Source organism: Ranitomeya variabilis, chromosome 1, assembly GCF_051348905.1.
Source record: "Ranitomeya variabilis isolate aRanVar5 chromosome 1, aRanVar5.hap1, whole genome shotgun sequence".
NCBI lineage: Eukaryota > Metazoa > Chordata > Amphibia > Anura > Dendrobatidae > Ranitomeya > Ranitomeya variabilis.
Genome location: NC_135232.1, coordinates 900,697,930 through 900,718,004, shown reverse-complemented (window position 1 = coordinate 900,718,004; position 20,075 = coordinate 900,697,930). Strand labels below are relative to the sequence as shown.

The 20,075-nt window shown below is 46.6% G+C and overlaps 1 protein-coding gene across 4 annotated transcripts in view; it reads left to right on the top strand.

The window, feature by feature from the left end:
* The window catches only part of LARP7 (La ribonucleoprotein 7, transcriptional regulator), a 74,335-nt gene that overhangs the window by 15,170 nt on the left and 39,090 nt on the right, over positions 1-20,075 (top strand). For all 4 annotated transcript variants that reach the window (XM_077278894.1, XM_077278873.1, XM_077278879.1 and 1 more), the window contains exons 3-5: positions 17,768-17,868; positions 17,944-18,027; positions 18,616-18,780. In XM_077278894.1, the coding sequence (XP_077135009.1) occupies positions 17,768-17,868; positions 17,944-18,027; positions 18,616-18,780 (350 nt within the window). The remainder of the gene's footprint in view (positions 1-17,767; positions 17,869-17,943; positions 18,028-18,615; positions 18,781-20,075) is intronic.

The following is a 20,075-nucleotide window of genomic DNA, read 5'->3' as shown; positions in this document are numbered from 1 at the left end:
TGGTAGGTTCTACCACAGCGATCAAAATAAAAAAAATAATAAATAAACCCCCCCCTTTATCACCCCCATAGATAGGGACAATAATAAAATAAAGAAAATATATATATTTTTTTTTTTCCCACTGTGGTTAGGGTTAGAACTAGGGTTAGGGTTAGAACTAGGGTTAGGGTTACGGGTAGGGTTAGGGTTATGGCATGTGCGGATTTGGCAGCGGATCCGCAGCGGATCGGCCGCGGATCCGCAGCGGATCGGCCGCGGATCCGCAGCGGATCGGCCGCTGCGAATTCGTAGCAGTTTTCCATCAGGTTTACTGTACCGTGTACACCTATGGAAAACCAAATCCGCTGTGCCCATGGTGCGGAAAATTCCGTGCAGAAACGCTGCGTTGTATTTTCCACAGCATGTCAATTCTTTGTGCGGATTCCGCAGCGTTTTACACCTGTTCCTCAATAGGAATCCGCAGGTGAAATCCGCACAAAAAAACACTGGAAATCTGCTGTAAATCCGCAGGTAAAACGCAGTGCCTTTTACTTGCAGATTTTTCAAAAGTCGTGCTGAAAAATCTCACACGAATCCGCTACGTGGGCACATACCCTTAGGGTTAGGGTTGGAATTAGGGCTAGGGTTGGAATTAGGGTTACGGGTGTGTTGGGGTTAGGGTTGTGGTTAGGGGTGTGTTGGGGTTAGGGTTGGGATTAGGGTTATGGCTACAGTTGGGATTAGGATTAGGGGTGTGTTGGGGTTAGTGTTGAAGTTAGAAATGAGGGGTTTCCACTGTTAGGGCACATCAGGGGTCTCCAAACGCAACATGGCGCCACCATTGATTCCAGCCAATCTTGCATTCAAAAAGTTAAATGGTGCTCCCTCCCTTCCAAGCCCCGACGTGTGCCCAAACAGTGGTTTACCCCCACATTTGGGGTACCAGCGTACTCAGGACAAACTGGGCAACAACTGTTGGGGTCCAATTTCTCCTGTTACCCTTGCAAAAATAAAAAATTACTTGCTAAGACATAATTTTTGAGGAAAGAAGAATTATTTTTTATTTTCACGGCTCTGCGTTGTAAACTTCTGTGAAGCACTTGGAGGTTGAACGTGCTCATCACACATCTAGATAAGTTCCTTGGGGGGTCTAGTTTCCAAAATGGGGTCACTTGTGGGGTGTTTCTACTGTTTAGGCACATCAGGGGCTCTGCAAATGCAACGTGACGCCCGCAGACCATTCCATCAAAGTCTGCATTTCAAATGTCACTACTTCCCTTCCGAGCCCTGACGTGTGCCCAAACAGTGGTTTACCCCCACATATGGGGTATCACTGTACTCACAACAAACTGGGCAACAAACATTGGGGCCCAATTTCTCCTGTTACCCTTGTGAAAATAAAAAATTGCTTGCTAAAACATCTTTTTTGAGGAAAGAAAAATGATTTTTTATTTTCACGGCTCTGCGTTGTAAACTTCTGTGAAGCACTTGGGGGTTGAATGTGCTCATCACACATCTAGATAAGTTCCTTGGGGGGTCTAGTTTCCAAAATGGGGTCACTTGTGGGGTGTTTCTACTGTTTAGGCACATCAGGGGCTCTGCAAATGCAACGTGACGCCCGCAGACCATTCCATCAAAGTCTGCATTTCAAATGTCACTACTTCCCTTCCGAGCCCTGACGTGTGCCCAAACAGTGGTTTACCCCCACATATGGGGTATCACTGTACTCACAACAAACTGGGCAACAAACATTGGGGCCCAATTTCTCCTGTTACCCTTGTGAAAATAAAAAATTGCTTGCTAAAACATCTTTTTTGAGGAAAGAAAAATGATTTTTTATTTTCACGGCTCTGCGTTGTAAACTTCTGTGAAGCACTTGGGGGTTGAATGTGCTCATCACACATCTAGATAAGTTCCTTGGGGGGTCTAGTTTCCAAAATGGGGTCACTTGTGGGGTGTTTCTACTGTTTAGGCACATCAGGGGCTCTGCAAATGCAACGTGACGCCCGCAGAGCATTCCATCAAAGTCTGCATTCCAAAACGTCACTACTTCCCTTCCGAGCCCCGGCATGTGCCCAAACAGTGGTTTACCCCCACATATGGGGTATCACCGTACTCAGGAGAAACTGGACAACAACTTTTGGGGTCCAATTTCTCCTGTTACCCTTGCAAAAATAAAAAATTCTGGGCTAAAAAAATATTTTTGAGGAAAGGAAACACATTTATTATTTTCACGGCTCTGCGTTATAAACTTCTGCGAAGCACTTGGGGGTTCAAAGTGCTCACCACACATCTAGATTAGTTCCTTGGGAGGTCTAGTTTCCAAAATGGAGTCACTTGTTAGGGAGCTCCAATGTTTAGGCACACAGGGGCTCTCCAAACGTGACATGGTGCCGGCTAATGATTGGAGCTAATTTTCCATTCAAAAAGCCAAATGGCGTGCCTTCCCTTCCGAGCCCTGCCGTGTGCCCAAACAGTGGTTTACCCCCACATATGGGGTATCATCGTACTCAGGACAAACTGGACAACAACATTTGGGGTCCAATTTCTCCCATTACCCTTGGAAAATTAAAAAATCCTGGGCTAAAACTCATTTTTGAGGAAAGAAAAATTATTTTTTTATTTTCACGGCTCTGCGTTATAAACTTCTGTGAAGCACCTGGGGCTTATAAGTGCTCACTATGCATCTAGATAAGTTCCTTGGGGGGTCTAGTTTCCAAAATGGGGTCACGTGTAGGGGAGCTCCAATGTTTAGGCACACAGGGGCTCTCCAAACGCGACATGGTGTTGGCTAACGATTGGAGCTAATTTTCCATTCAAAAAGTCAAATGGCACGCCTCCCCTTCCGAGCCTTGCCGTGCACCCAAACAGTGGTTTACCCCCACATATGAGGTATCAACATACTCAGCAGAAATTGCCCAACAAATTTTAGGATCCATTTTATCCTGTTGCCCATGTGAAAATGAAAAAATTGAGGCTAAAAGAAATTTTGCGTGAAAAAAAAGTACTTTTTAATTTTTACGGATCAATTTGTGAAGCACCTGAGAGTTTAAAGTGCTCACTATGCTTCTAGATAAGTTCCTTGGGGGGTCTACTTTCCAAAATGGGGTCACTTGTGGGAGCGCTCCAATGTTTAGGCACACGGGGGCTCTCCAAACGTGACATGGTCTCTGCTAGCGATGGAGATCATTTTTCATTCAAAAAGTCAAATGGCGCTCCTTCCCTTCCGAGCCTTACCATGTGCCCAAACAGTGGTTTACCCCCACATGTGAGGTATCAGTGTACTCAGGAGAAATTGTCCAACAAATTTTAGGATCCATTTTATCCTGTTGCCCATGTGAAAATGAAAAAATTGAGGCTAAAATAATTTTTTTGTGAAAAAAAAGTACTGTTTAATTTTTACGGATCAATTTGTGAAGCACCTGGGGGTTTAAAGTGCTCACTATGCTTCTAGAAAAGTTCCTTGGGGGGTCTAGTTTCCAAAATGGGGTCACTTGTGGGGGAGCTCCAATGTTTAGGCACACGGGGGCTCTCCAAACGCGACATGGTGTCCGCTAAAGATTGGAGCCAATTTTTCATTCAAAAAGTCAAATGGCGCTCCTTTCCTTCCAAGCCCTGCCGTATGCCCAAACAGTGGTTTACCCCCACATATGAGGTATCAGCGTACTCAGGACAAATTGGACAACATCGTTCGTGGTCCAGTTTCTCCTTTTACCCTTGGGAAAATAAAAAAATTGTTGCTAAAAGATCATTTTTGTGACTAAAAAGTTAAATGTTCATTTTTTCCTTCCATGTTGCTTCTGCTGCTGTGAAACACCTGAAGGGTTAATAAACTTCTTGAATGTGGTTTTGAGCACCTTGAGGGGTGCAGTTTTTAGAATGGTGTCACTTTGGGGTATTTTCAGCCATATAGAACCCTCAAACTGACTTCAAATGTGAGGTGGTCCCTAAAAAAAATGGTTTTGTAAATTTTGTTGTAAAAATGAGAAATCACTGGTCAAATTTTAACCCTTATAACTTCCTAGCAAAAAAAAAATTTGTTTCCAAAATTGTGCTGATGTAAAGTAGACATGTGGGAAATGTTATTTATTAACTATTTTGTGTCACATAACTCTCTGGTTTAACAGAATAAAAATTCAAAATGTGAAAATTGCGAAATTTTCAAAATTTTCGCCAAATTTCCGTTTTTTTCACAAATAAACTCAGAAATTATCGACCTAAATTTACCACTAACATGAAGTCCAATATGTCACGAAAAAACAATCTCAGAATCGCTAGGATCCGTTGAAGCGTTCCTGAGTTATTACCTCATAAAGGGACACTGGTCAGAATTGCAAAAAACGGCAAGGTCATTAAGGCCAAAATAGGCTGGGTCATGAAGGGGTTAAACACCTCCTGAAAAAAGTCACCTACTAATTCATTCAATGAATGCTGTCCGCTTCTGGCACGCATTTTAGAACTGGAAAAAATGTTTCACAGATATTGGTGAACTGAAATGGTGCACTAGTGTGTGAAACTGGTAATCTTATATCTGGGGCAGACAAGATGCTGCTTTCTCAGCTTTGCTAGAGGACTTGACCTATGTGCTGTCCTGTGGTTTACTGCACAGAGGAATATTACTGCACTGGGGTTCCAGCTCTGTGCAGAGCCCTGGGGCCATATTCTCTTCTTTTAACATTGCCTACAAAATATTCCTTATATTTTAGCCTGAATTGATGGCACTGAAATGTTATGTAATAGTTAATTGAGTGGTATTGTGAACTAACCCCCACCCTGTGTAAGGGATTCTAGTCTGATGAGTTATGTTCTCTTGCTCCTTGTTCCAGACAGGGTGCTGCCCCTTGTCTCCCACTTTCTGACCTATACAAATACTGGCAGGAGCTCATTGTCTTTATGAACCCAGGTGACTTGATGGGAAACCCACATATGGAGTATAAATGGGCCTGGAGTCTCTTTTATGTGATGACCCAGTGGGGGGGGGGGAGTTTTCATGCTTAGTTTTTGTGACTTTTGTGTTAGGACAATGAGTTTGTAGAGCTGATTCATGACTATGTGTTGTGGGCAAATGTCAGCCATAGGGGTCAGCATGTATCAGGAGGGCATAGTGGCCCGTCACGTGTATGGTTGTAAGAGACTGCTTTTTATACACTGGGGACATGTGGGCTTTATTTCTTTGTTTTCTAAAAGCAGCATATGAAGGGTACCTTTTTTCTAGGTTATTGGAAAAGATTACACTTTTTGCCAGTTTTTTATGTGTTTTTTTTTTTAATCAGATAATTTTTATTGTAAGAAAGCATGCATAACATTGTTACCAATATACCATCAAATAATAACTTGTTCATAATTACAGATTATGCCTTTGCATTACTGTTATGCATTTAATTGTATCAACAACTTTCCATATATCCATCTCTAACTCAATTTTATTGATTGTTTTTGTTCTAGTTTACAAATATAAACAAACACCCCTCCCTCTTCCTCCAATAACACACCAGACCAAGCTATATTTGTTGTGCATTACATCCAATATACCCCGACGTGACTGACACACAATAGTCGCTTCTATTTATTATGTCCACTGACTACCCCTCCTGGAACCACTAGCTGCCGTATCCTATCTCTCACCAGAGCGCCAGACGGTAGGCCCGGCGTATTTAACCATGGTCCCCATATATTTTCAGATTTTGTTATTGCTTTTCTTTTTCTATAAACCCCCCATTTCTGTCCAGATGTTACCATTTATCCTGTTTATTAGTACATTGACCGACGGAGGTTGGACATCTGACCAATGTCATGCAATTACCTGGTAAAATGTTCGCCATAACCCAATGGCCAGTGGAGATTCAAAGTCCGTTGACTTGCCCAGATATCCCAGCACACACACCTTTGGGTCTGCCTGAAGTTGCACTTTAAACACCCTTTGTATTAGAGCTAACGTGCTTTTCCAATATGAGCCCAGTTTACTGCATTCCCAGAACATGTGCATTAAATGGGCATCCTCTGCTCCACATCTAGGACAGTCTGCATCAGAGCGGACCCATATCTTAAAAAGGAAGCTCAGCATTCTATACACCCTGTGTAGGAGATATATCTGCGAGAGTCTCTGAGACTCACACGGGGATAGTCTGGGAACTTGCTCCGATACCTCTTTCCATTGTTCTACTGTGATCTGTCCCACATCTGATTCCCATTTTAACCTTGCTGTCCAAGTATGGCCATCAGTACGAGACTGCAACATCTGCTTATATATTCTAGAGATTAGACCAGTTGTATACTTTGCCGATGCTAATGACTCAAGTGCATAGTTTTTTGGGGGTTTTTTTTTTGGGTGCAGTAACGCCAAACTGGGACCAGTACACATGCCTCAGTTGTAGGTATTGAAAGAAGGAAGCATTAGGTATGTTGGAGTTTATTGAAGCTGTTAAGTGTTCCGTTTTCTAGTATATTTTCCATAGTTTAGATGATGCGATTTGAAGGAAATACAAACACCTTTAACTTGTCAAACTCCACTAATTTATGATTGTGCCATATTGGGGTAAATTTGGCATATCCAGTAATTCCCAGCAATCTCTTTCCCCTATCCCACACCTTGTATATTAATGGCATAGCTGGCCACTCTCCATCCACGTGGCTCGCCAGCCCACCCTCTGTTTTATCCCTTTTATATCAGGTGGTGAACTTTGATTTTTACCTTGTTGAATGATCTCTAAAACAGTCAGTTCATTGGTAAAAATGGATGAAAAATGCATGTTAGTCCTGTGCCACTGTTTTAGACAGGTGTGGAAAAAATGCTGCAAGTAAGAATGCTTTAAAAAAGTACCGTATATACTCCAGTATAAGCCGACCCGAGTATAAGCCGAGACCCCTAATTTGGCCACAAAAAACTGGGAAAACTTAATGACTCAAGTATAAGCCTAGGGTGGAAAATGCAGCAGCTACCGGTAAATGATAAAAATAGATGCCAATAAAAGTAAAATTTAATTGAGACATCAGTAGGTTGTGTTTTTGAATATTGAATCAGGAGCCCCATATAAGGGTATGTGTCCACGTTCAGGATTGCATCAGGATTTGGTCAGGATTTTCCATCAGTATTTGTAAGCCAAAACCAGGAGTGGGTGATAAATGCAGAAGTGGTGCATATGTTTCTATTATACTTTTCCTCTAATTGTTCCACTCCTGGTTTTGGCTTACAAATACTGATGGAAAATCCTGACCAAATCCTGATGCAATCCTGAACGTGGACACATACCCTAATGCTCTACACAGTTCATTATGGCCCCATAAGATGCTCCATATAACAATGTGCCACATATAATGCTCCATACAGTTCATTATGGCCCCATAGATGCTCCATATAACAATGTGCCACATATAATGCTGCTGCAATAAAAAAAAAAAATGACATACTCACCTCTCGTTGCTGCCTGCTGCTCCTCAGCGTCCCGTCTCTCCGCAGTGACTGCTCAGGAAGAGAGCGGCGCGCACACTAATACGTCATCACGCCCTCTGACCTGAACAGTCGCTGCAGAGGACGCTGAAGACGAGGCGACGGTGGAACGAGGAAAGGTGAATATGAAATACTCACCTGCTCCTGGCGCGGTCCCTGGCAGCTTCTCCCGGACAGATGGTCTCCGGCGCCCGCAGCTTCTTCCTCTGTTCAGCGGTCACTGGTACCGCTCATTACAGTAATGAATATGCGGCTCCACCCCTATGGGAGTGGAGCCCATATTCATTACTTTAATGAGCGGTACCACTTGACCGCTGAACAGGGGAAGAAGCTGCCGGCACCGGAGACCATGGGACACGCAGGGACAGCGCCAGGAGCAGGTGAGTATGTGACCGTCGTCGCTCCCCCTCACCTGACGACCCCCCCCCCCGCTGCCGACCATGACTCGAGTATAAGCCAAGAGGGGCACTTTCAGACCATTTTTTGGGCTGAAAATCTCGGCTTATACTCGAGTATATACGGTAGTAACTTAATTATTTCATTGCATTTGCACCAGATTACTTCTCTAAACATTGACTGCACTTTACGGAATATAGGGGAGGAATCCAACATGGAGAGATGTGTAGTATGTATAGCAATTGTTGCATTAGCATCATTTTAATGAGATTTCCTCTACCTTTAACGATAGCGAGAGTTTGCACCATGCATTGATTTTAGACTTGAATCTCTCTAACAAGGGGTTAATGTTTAGCATTATATAATCTTTTATATGTGCATCAATCACTCCAAGATATTTACATTTCTTTCTCGCTTCATTGGGGGACACAGGTAACCATGGGTGTATGCTGCTGTCACTAGGAGGCTGACACTATGCAAATAATGAAGTAACTCCTCCCCGGCAGTATACACCCTCCGACAGGCACCAGGCAACTCAGTTTTTGCTTAGTGTCTGTAGGAGGTGGACCTGGATCTAACACCAGATCCGCATTTCTTTTACAGGGATTTGTTGTGTGTTTTTAATCATTTCCCCTTTCTTTTTCAGACTCTTTCTTCAGGGTAACAGGGTGCAGTTTCTCACCCTGTCTTCCCCACTTTGAGCGACCGAGAGAGCAGTGTGGTATCACCCACATCGCACCCTCTCGGACCCGCTGGGCAGGACTCTGTCCCCTGTCACCCATTCGGGTGTTCAGGGTGACCCTCTCTTCGGTGGCCAGTCCTGCCCGTTTCCCCTCCTCATCCCTCTCCTCGGAGCGGGCTGAGAGGAAGACGGCAGTCACATCCAGTGACCCTCTCCCCCTGTTCAGGGGTCGACGCCGTCTTCTGCGCCGGAGAGTCGTGGCGCGGGAAGGAGGACTACTTCCAGGACCCTCTATCTACCAGGGATCCTGATGATTCCTCATCTGCAGGTAGGGAATCTTCAATCAACAAACCCCCCATCCCCACCAATACCCTGCCCAGCAGCGATCTCCTCTTACCATAGGGGAGCATCTGACAGGGAAGTGGGCTGCATATTCGGGCGTTGAGACCACGTAGGAATGAGTGCAGGAAGGCTGGCATCTTTTCCCCCTCCTTATTCAAACTTGCAGGCTCGTTCGCCCGCCATTTCTCTCTGCCTCATTTTCCCTTTCTTAGCGCTTGAGCGCCCTCTGGTGGTGGCCGGAATTAGTGCGGCCGGGATGTGCAGCGTCTCCCTGCTTTTCCCTTTCTTGCCGCTTGAGCGCCCTCTTGTGGCGGTCGACGGTATAGCGGCCGGATTGCTTTCAGTTTTACAGGGGGCGTTCCTTTCTTTCCGCCCTTCGGTCCTGTGCACGCCCACAGCATCGCACTTTCTCCGCGCTCTTTTTCTCCTGCTTCCTGCTCCCTGTCAGCGTCTGCTCATCGCGTGGGACACAGGATTTCTCGGGGGAACACAGGCACCTGCGGTTACCGCTGTCTTTCACCAGGCTCAGCGCTACCTCCTACTCCACCTGGCAGTATTCTCTGGGGACAAGGTAATATCCACCTATGTCCGACCCCACCCCGGCCTTTGCCCCTACGGCCATCCATTACGCCTGCGCTCACTGTAAGAAAAAGTGGGTTTCAGGTCAGCCATCTCCTTTCTGCCCGTCCTGCGTTCCTCCCACCATGTCAGCTCCCCTGGAAGCTTCAGGGTCCCGGGACGAGTGCACCCCCCCTCCCCCGGAGTGGGTTGTTGCTATGTCTCAATCTGTGTCCGACCTGACTAAGGTTTCTCAGTCCCTGGTCCAGGCACTTGAACGCATCCCGCTTCTCTCTAATGCCACCAGTGCCACGAACGCCTCTCACGGCGATTCGCCCGCACCTGTCCTAGACTCTCACAGAGGCAGACCGGACAAAAGAGACAGAAAACGGACCTTATCTAGATCCTTCTCCAGTTCACCGGACCACATCGGGATTCCCCTATCTGCCCGTTCCCCTTCCTCACAGGCGGACCTCGGGTCTGATGTCACCTCTGTCGGAATCTGACTCGGATGCAGATCAGACTTCCGGAACACAAGACATGGTTGATAGCCTTATCTCAGCTATCATTCAGACGCTTGATCTTAAGGAGGATGAGGCAAGCTCTCAGGACGTCTCCGTTGCTTTTAAACGGATTAAACGTCCCTCTAGGGTTTTCCCTAATCACAAGGAGTTTGACAACACTACCGCCACTCACTGGGAAAACCCTGGCAAGCGTTTCCCAGGCAGGAAACTGCTTGATGTGTTATACCCTTTTCACTCCGACCTGGTCTCCAAGTGGTCCGAGTCTCCTAAGGTCGACCCGCCTGTGTCCAGGCTATCCTCACAGACAGTTCTGTCTATTCCGGACGTGGCTTCCCTTAAGGACCCCTCGGACAGACAAATCGAGGCGCTAGCAAAATCAGCATTTGAGGCCTCCGGAGCCTCCCTTTGCCCTAGTTTCGCCTCGTCATGGGTAGCCAAGGCTGTTTCAGCCTGGGCCAAGACCCTGCGCAGGGGCATTTCGGCCTCTGCTCCTGCTGAAGAACTGTCTGAATTAGCGGATCAGATTTCACTGGCAGGAAAATACCTGATGAATGCCTCCCTTGATGCAGCGGCCTGCTCTACCAGGGCTAATGGCAACATTGTCGCCATTCGCCGGATTCTTTGGTTAAAGGCGTGGAACGCTGACCCCGCATCTAAGAAATCGCTCACGGGTCTGCCCTTCCAGGGCTCCAGACTCTTCGGCTCGCAGCTAGATCAAATGATCTCGGACGCTACTGGCGGTAAGAGTACCTCCTTACCCCAGTCCAAGCCTAAACGTCCCTTCAACAGGAGGGGTCCCCAGTCCTTTCGTCCCTTTCGGTCTTTTGCCTCTTCGGGAAACCCCGTCCAGGACCGTCCCTCCTCACAAGGGGACCGAAGAAAACCTTCTTTCAGGCATCCGCCACGCTGGAGAGCCAAGAGCCACCCCGCAAAACCATCGGGATCTCGGGGCCGCAGGTTTTCTAATAAATGACGGGTCGCCCCCACCTGGAACTCCTTCCAGGGTGGGAGGCCGCCTTCTTCTATTCTCAGAGGTTTGGCTTTCAGTAGTCGACGACGCCTGGGTCAGGGAGATCGTCACGTCAGGCTACAAAATAGAGTTTTCTTCGCCCCCAGGAAGACGTTTCATGCTCTCTCGTCCTCCCAAAAAGCCCTCTCATCTCCCAGGGCTTCTCCAAGCCGTCGATTCGCTCCTCGCCTCGGGAGTCGTAGTGCCGGTGCCTTTTCGTCAGCAGTTTTCCGGGTTTTATTCAAACCTGTTCGTGGTTCCAAAAAAGGACGGCTCTCTCCGTCCGATTCTGGATCTCAAACGATTGAACCGCCACCTTCGGATTCAACACTTCAAAATGGAATCTCTGCGCTCGGTGATCGCGTCCATGGAGCCGGGAGAGTTTCTGTGCTCAGTGGACATTCGGGATGCGTACCTTCACATTCCTATTTGCGTGCAGCATCAGAGGTTCCTCCGATTCGCGATCAGGGAGCATCATTACCAGTTCACTGCCCTCCCCTTCGGGCTGGCATCTGCTCCCAGGGTCTTTACGAAGGTCATGGCAGCTGTCATGGCCATCCTGCGTTCAAAAGGGATTCTGGTAATCCCATACCTCGACGACCTATTGATCAAGGGCCCATCCCAGGGGGATTGCAGCCAGAGCCTCCATCTTACTCTGGACACCTTAGTTCGCCTAGGCTGGTTGATCAACTACCAGAAGTCTTCCTTGATTCCAACCCAACGGCTGGAGTTCCTAGGCATGGAATTCGATACCTTTCGGGCTCAGGTCTTCCTTCCCAAGGAGAAGTTTCATTCTCTTCATCGCGGTGTCAGAGCGCTAAAGGGTCCGAGTCCTCTGTCCCTTCGTCTAGCCATGAGAGTTCTGGGGAGAATGGTCGCTTCTATGGAAGCGGTCCCCTATGCTCAGTTCCACTCTCGTCCCCTCCAGCTTCTGTCTGCCTGGGACAGGAACCCGCTTTCCCTGGACCGTCCGTTTCGCCTCTCCCCCAGGGCGAGACAGTCTCTCTCTTGGTGGACGCTGTCCACCTCCATTCTGCGCGGGAGGTCATTTTTACCCCCCCACTGGCAGGTGATTACCACCGACGCCAGTCTCCAAGGTTGGGGAGCGGTCTTTCTCCACCTCACAGCCCAGGGCCGCTGGACTGCTCAAGAGGCGTGCCTCTCGATCAACCTCTTGGAAATCAGAGCCATCTTCCTAGCCCTCATCCGCTGGGAGTCTCTCCTTTCGGGAAAGCCGGTCCGCATTCAGTCGGACAACGCCACGACCGTGGCATACATAAATCACCAAGGGGGGACTCGCAGCAGTCAAGTCATGGCGGAAGTAGCAAAAATTTTCCGCTGGGCGGAGGGTCATGTTCCCTCTCTGTCAGCCGTCCACATCCCAGGAGTGGACAATTGGGAGGCCGACTTTCTAAGTCGCCAGGGCATCGTGGCGGGCGAGTGGTCTCTTCTTCCAGCAATCTTCAGCCAGATTTGCCAGCGGTGGGGCGTTCCGGACGTCGACTTGATGGCCTCCCGGGCAAACCACAAAGTTCCCCAGTACGTCGCCAGGTCTCGGGACCCGATGGCCGTCGGATGCGACGCTCTCGTGATCTCTTGGGCCCAGTTCCGGATGCCCTATCTGTTCCCGCCTCTCCCTCTGATCCCAAGGGTCGTAAAGAAGATCAAGTCGGAAGGGGTCCCCGTACTCTTGGTAGCTCCAGATTGGCCTCGCAGAGCCTGGTACGCAGAGCTGATAAACATGTTATCGGATGTTCCGTGGAGACTTCCGGATCTTCCGGACCTTCTTTCACAGGGGCCTCTCTCCCACCCAAATTCTCGGTCGCTGAATTTAACGGTATGGCCGTTGAGGCCGCGGTCCTGAAGAATGCGGGTTTTTCTCATAGCGTCATCCAGACTATGATAAGAGCGAGAAAACCGGCCTCATCGTGTGTCTACCACAGATGTTGGAAGGCATTTTTCCGGTGGTGTCAGGATAACAATCTGTTTCCTATGACCTTTTCCCTTCCTCCCCTTCTCAGCTTTCTTCAAACGGGCCTAGATTCGGGTCTTTCCCTTAGCACCTTGAAGGGTCAGATCTCCGCTCTATCAATTCTTTTTCAAAGAGACCTGGCTTCCCTGCCTCAGGTGAGGACCTTCATCCAGGGGGTCGCTCATATAGCTCCCCCTTACCGGTCTCCTGTTGAGCCTTGGGATCTCAACCTCGTCTTAGATGCCCTGCAGCGGCCGCCCTTTGAACCGCTTCAGGATGTTTCCTTCTCGCTTCTATCCTGGAAGGTAGCCTTTTTGATCGCCATCTCCTCCATTAGAAGGGTTTCAGAGCTGGCGGCTTTATCCTGTCGTTCTCCCTTTCTGGTCCTGCATCAAGACAAGGTGGTTCTTCGTCCGGTTCCTTCCTTCTTACCGAAAGTTGTCTCATCTTTTCATATCAACGAGGACATTGTCCTCCCGTCCTTTTGCCCTTCCCCGGTTCATCCATTGGAGAAATCCCTTCACAAGCTGGATGTGGTCAGGGCTATCCGGATTTACATCGCCAGAACTGCCTCTTTTCGTCAGGCCGATCCTCTGTTCGTCGTCTCGGATGGGCGTCGAAAGGGTCTTCCTGCCTCCAAATCCACGATTGCTCGTTGGATCCGTTCAGCGGTTTTGGAGGCATACCGCGTCCAAGACAAACAGCCTCCTTCGGGGGTGAAGGCTCACTCTACCCGGGCAGTGGGAGCTTCCTGGGCAGTTCGTCACCAAGCTTCGGCCTCGCAGGTTTGCAAGGCCGCTACGTGGTCTTCCATGCACACCTTTGTCAAATTCTACGGGGTGCATACTCAGGCTTCCGCGGACGCGAGCCTGGGTAGGAGGATACTGCAGGCGGCGGTTTCTCACCGGCCAACCTGACTCTTCTTTTTCTGCAGAATACCCGCCCTAGGGACTGCTTTGGGACGTCCCATGGTTACCTGTGTCCCCCAATGAAGCGAGAAAGAAAGAGGGATTTTTGGTTCTTACCGTAAAATCTCTTTCTTGGAGCCTTCATTGGGGGACACAGCACCCTCCCTTGAAGTTGTACCGTGTTGGCTAACGTGCCGTTGTTGTGGGTTGGTACATAGGTTGAGTTTTATATTACCTGTTCCTACTACTGCTTTTGCACCAACTGAGTTGCCTGGTGCCTGTCGGAGGGTGTATACTGCCGGGGAGGAGTTACTTCTTTATTTGCATAGTGTCAGCCTCCTAGTGACAGCAGCATACACCCATGGTTACCTGTGTCCCCCAATGAAGGCTCCAAGAAAGAGATTTTACGGTAAGAACCAAAAATCCCTCTTTTTCTACCACCTGATTCTGTGTATCTGACATTAATTCTGTGGGGGAAAGCGTATCCTCTGGTAAGAGTGATGATTTTTCCCAGTTAATTCACAATCCTGACCAACAACCAAATTCTTTAAGCAAACCTGTCACCAGGTTTGGCCGATATAAGATACGACCACTACCTTTCAGGGCTTATCTACAGCATTCTATAATACTGTAGATAAGCCCCCATTTTCTTATGATTCCCAGCATCGCGCTCCTGCGCAGGCGTACTTTTCTGCCCTGTATGCATGGCCCCCTCATCCCTGTCCTCGTATGCATGGCCCCTTCATCCCTGAGGGGGCCATGCGTACCAGGGTAGGCTTGAGGGGGCCATGCATACCAGGATAGGGATGAGGGGGCCATGCATACCAATAATAATAATCTTTATTTATATAGCGCCAACATATTCTGCAGCGCTTTACAGTTTAAGGGTACGTTCACACAGGACTTTTTTGCTGCTTTTTTTTGCTGCTTTTTTATGCTAATTTAGGTGCGGTTTTTTGGTGCGTTTTTGGTGCGTTTTTTGGGTACGTTCACACAGGATTTTTTTGCTGCAGATTTTTGCTGCAGATTTTTGCTGCTTTTTTTATGCCAATTTTCAGCTGCTAGGACACCTCACAATGGCTCTTCACACCTCACAATGGCTCTTCACACCTTACTACCAGGAACTCCCTCACAATAGATCACAATCAGGACACCTCACAATGGCTCTTCACACCTCACAATGGCTCACAATGGCTCTTCACACCTCACTACCAGGAACTCCCTCACAATAGATCACAATCAGGACACCTCACAATGACTCTTCACACCTCACAATGGCTCACAATGGCTCTTCACACCTCACTACCAGGAACCAGGAACTCCCTCACAATAGATCACAATCAGGACACCTCACAATGGCTCTTCACACCTCACAATGGCTCTTCACACCTCACTAACCACACCCCTAAGCTCTTGGCTGTGAGATCCCTTCCTGCTGGCCATGATTTTCTGCACAAAAAAACGCAGCAAATAATGCTACATGCGTTTTTTCAGCGTTTTTGCAGCGTTTTTTTCATCACCCATTCAAGTCAATGGGTGAAAAAACGCTGCAAAAACGCAGCAAAAACGCTGAAAGAAGTGACATGCCCTATGTCCAAAAAAAGCAGCAAAGCAGAAAATACTGATCAAATAAAAAACCAACGTGTGTGCATGAGATTTCTGAAATCTCATAGGCTTTACTGGTACTGTAAAAAGCAGCTGAAAATTAGCATAAAAAAAGCAGCAAAAAAGTCCTGTGTGAACGTACCCTAACTGTTTCAAACAAAACAGTCATAAGTAACAATGTTAACAATACAATAATTAATCAAAATAAGACGACCCTGCTCGTGAGAGCTTACAATCTACAATGGGGTGGGGAAGATACAAAGTACAGGTGTGTATTTACAATGATGGTCCAGCCATTTTGAGGGAGTGGGAGATAGATAGAGATAGTGAATGGGCTACACACACACACAGACTTACACATGAAATTACTTTGATTAGGAGACGTGATAGGCCGCTCTGAACAAATGTGTTCAGACCTGGGGAGACAGCACATACCATCCCTACTGTGAACTGAATCCTGGTCCTTGGGAACTCCCCTCCCCCCTCCCGCATGGCGTGCCATTGACTGAGATATGCAAGTCCTCGTCTTTAATCCATTTTGTTTTGTAATTGCTTGTATATACTGTAATTATCTCGTTTATAGCATCTTTTTATATTTTTGTAAACACTGCCTTTTCTTTTTGGAGTAAAATCTATAAAACTTTACTAGCTTTGTTCTCCTTGCTCTAAACGTATCGCCACGTCCTCCGAACTAAATCAACACTACTGATTTGGTTGGCTCCTGGCCCGATATTAATCATACGAAATAGGAGCTGGTGGCAGCGAAGTGTTCTGGGCTTTTGGGGAGACTCTGGCAGTGACGGATGGAGATTTATATGTGTATTTCCTGCCTGAGACTGGGAATAGTTATATCGCCCTCACTGCAGAGTGCCCAATAGCCAGTACACAGCAAGGTGGCCCTTCTGGCGACTACTTATCCTAGGTGTAGTTCCCTGACTGACCTGAGGGTAAGGGGGTGCCAGAGAGCTGCAAGTTCCGAACTGGAAAGTGGGATATAATAAAACCCTTGATGAACAGGGGGCAACCAAACACCCCCCCCAGTGGGGGGCCATGCATACCAGGAGAGGGATGAGGGGGCCATGCATACAAGGACAGGGATAAGGGGTGCCATGCATACCAGGATAGGGATGAGGGGGCCATGCATACCAGGATAGGGGATACTAGTACAGAATTGACCACATTTTTTTTTTTTTTTTTTTTTTTGCTTCAATTTTTTTTTCTAATTCCCTCCACTAAAACCCAGCTCTCACCAAGCCTTTTTTGGTGAAAAATAAATAACACCTTGTAATGTAAAGGCACCTATCCCTGTAGTGCCCCAAAATGTAATGTAAATGTATCTAAAAAAAAAAAAAAATTTCTACATTCACCATATAAAAGGTAGCTTAATTAAGCAGCGGAGTTAAGAATGAACTAAAGAGATGCAAAAGTCAAGGCAGATGATGATAACAGGCCCTAATATTTTAAGTGATTTGGGGAGCAGGAGATTGTAAGGGCTTGGACAAGTGGTTGAATGGACAGGGCAGAGTCCAGGCTTACCCCAAAGCTGGGGATTTGTGATAAAGAGACATTTAAAAGAAAATCTGAGCGGAGACGATGCTTCATGTGTAGTATTATCAGTCTGGTGCTGTATAATGTGAGGATGTTCCTGATTTGGTTGAGGGGATGTATTTATTTGAAGATGGCCACAACCTTTGTTGATTCAGTGGAAATTCGGCCCAAAGTAAAACAATGAAAAAAGAAGGGGGTCTGTTTTGTGGTGCTGTTCTTAGTTCAAGATCTTCAGGACTTACTTGTTTTGAAGTTACATTTATTAAAAATATATTAAACAAATGTTACAAGTAAAAATTGATACAAAATTGAGGACTAAACACTGTAAAGAATGCAAGTCTTTATATGTGTCCTAATTCATGTAACATTTACAATGCATTTTGTACTTGGAAGGGTGCACTCCATCAGGTAATGTGAACGTTTACCATATGCATGGTGGAGACACTACTGCCTACGCACTATCATACAGAATTTTGTTTGGATAATACCTGTAAAGGGGTTATGTGATGTTAGAAGAATGGTTTGTTTCCCCTCTCCCCTAAAAAAAAAAAGTTATTCCTGTCTATGGGAGGTGTCTGGTATTGAAGGCTGAGCTACACCAGACACATCCCTGGTACAGGATGGGATGACGTTTTATGTATCTTTAATCTGCACCATGGGATTCAGTTGGTGTGTAAAACGTAACCATACCACTAAATGTTTCTAGGTGCATAAGCACAATACAGATCATTCTTCAGATGATTGCAATTTAAAACTACGCAGGTTTTTAAGGATACTATCAATATATTCTGTTCTAGATATCGACCTCTCACTTTTGGCATCCTTTAATAAAATGAAAAAACTGACTACAGATCCCAAGCTTATTGCCAGAGCTCTGAAGAATTCTTCTGTAGTAGAGGTGAGTATTTATTTATCACCAAGTCGCCCTTACACTTCATTCCCATCTTCTAATTCTTTCGTCTTTGATTCTAAGATAAATTTGGACAGCACAAAAATCCGAAGACGACTTCCCCTTGGTGAAAAACCTCAAGATGTTGATGCGCGTACTGTATACGCGGTAAGTGTATATATAATAGGACTAAGCCGCTTCCGGACCCATCTTATGATTATCTTCCTAAGACGAAAAGCATCAGAGCGCTAAAATCCATGCATAGAATTTGTTGGAACAACCTAATCACATTTTGTGGTCTACGGATACAGCCTATGTTCATCTCATGTGTACATCCTATGAAATATCCGGCTATCTTTAGAGCGGTGCTTACAAATGCTGCTCTCTTTTGCTAGGAAACCTGCCACCACAGACTGCCGAGGTGGCCAGGAGCCTAGGTGTCAAGCAGTACACAATACAATTAAATATTCCCTAGTTCTTGAGAACCAAGGAATTTTTAATAAGAGGTAAATTGCAAAGTTCCTTGCTTTTATGAGCACTTTTGTAATTTTTCTCATTTAAGAATTTGATAGAATCCCTTTAACAAAAACAATCCAACAATCAGCAGACATGATGTGTCTCCGCCATTCATATTTTGTTGTCATGTAACCGTGAGCTGAACCATCCTACATCAGCTATTTGGAGCATTTTCTAACATCTGTGGACCGGGGTCAGTGTTTCTTTTTCAGTCACTTACACATTTTTTTGTGTTCTCAGGAGCTGCTTCCTAAAAACGTTACACACAGCTGGATAGAAAGGGTGTTTGGTAAATGTGGCACAGTGGTCTACATCAGCATCCCCAAGTATAAAACCACTGGTGACACAAAAGGATTTGCATTTATTGAGTTTGAGACACCAGAACAAGCTGCCAAAGCAATCGAGGTGATTATTTTTTTTAGCTTTATTACTTTTTGTTTGTTTTATCTGTATTATGTTTCTTAATGAAAAGTCACAGTAAATTATACGAATGCATTAGATAATAAGGATCAGATAATGTGCCAAGTGTAGATATAAGCAATCTCCAAAACCCAATTAGCATTCAGTATTGGGCAGATGTTGATGAGGACTAATTATTATTTATTATTATAGCGCCATTTTTTCCATGGCGCTTTACATGTGAGGAGGGGTGTACATAATAAAAACAAGTACAATAATCTTGAACAATACAAGTCACAACTGGAACAAGAGGAGAGAGGACCCTGCCCGCGAGGGCTCACAATCTACAAGGGATAGGTGAGAATACAGGACTAATGCCACTTTATTCTAATGCTAGTTCAAAACATTTGGGCCAGCTGCTAGTTATGGCTGAAAATTACGGATGCATAATACTAACCAGAATATTTCCATGTAAATATGGAAATACTAATATTGCTTGTTTGGTTAATGGGTGATCAGTTGGGACAGAATGTTCTTCATATACTGACCATATGAGGCAAGCCAAACAAGTCATTGGTCTTGACACCAAGTGTATAGTTGGGCTTTACATTTTTTTAAAGGGAACCTATCACCCCGTTTTTTAAAAATTAGATAAAAATAGTGTGAAATAGGGGCAGAGCTGGGCTTTACATTAGTGCCTTTTTGGTGCCTTTACACCCCCGTTAGGCTGCCGAAATACCTTTGTGAAGTGGCCGTTTTCTGCTGTCACTCAAGTTGGTCAGGTTGGATGGGCGTGGTCACATCGCTGTTTCTCCCCCAGATCAGGCTCATCATTAGTTGGTGGCGTAGTGGTGTGCGCATGTCCAAAGCGAAGATCCACTGCCCAGGAGATTCAAAACAGCGCGGTCTTCGCTATTCGCCGTTTACCGGTGGGCGCGGCCATCTTTCCTGTGGCCGCGCGTGCGCAGATGGAGCGCTCTGCTGCCCGGGGCTTCAGGAAAATGGCCGCGGGATTCCGCGCGTGCGCAGATGGAGATCGCGGCGGCCATTTTCCTGAAGCCCCGGGCAGCAGAGCGCTCCATCTGCGCACGCGCGGCCACAGGAAAGATGGCCGCGCCCACCGGTAAACGGCGAATAGCGAAGACCGCGCTGTTTTGAATCTCCTGGGCAGTGGATCTTCGCTTTGGACATGCGCACACCACTACACCACCAACGTAATGATGAGCCTGATCTGGGGGAGAAACAGCGCTGTGACCACGCCCATCCGACCTGACCAACTTGAGTGACAGCAGAAAACGGCC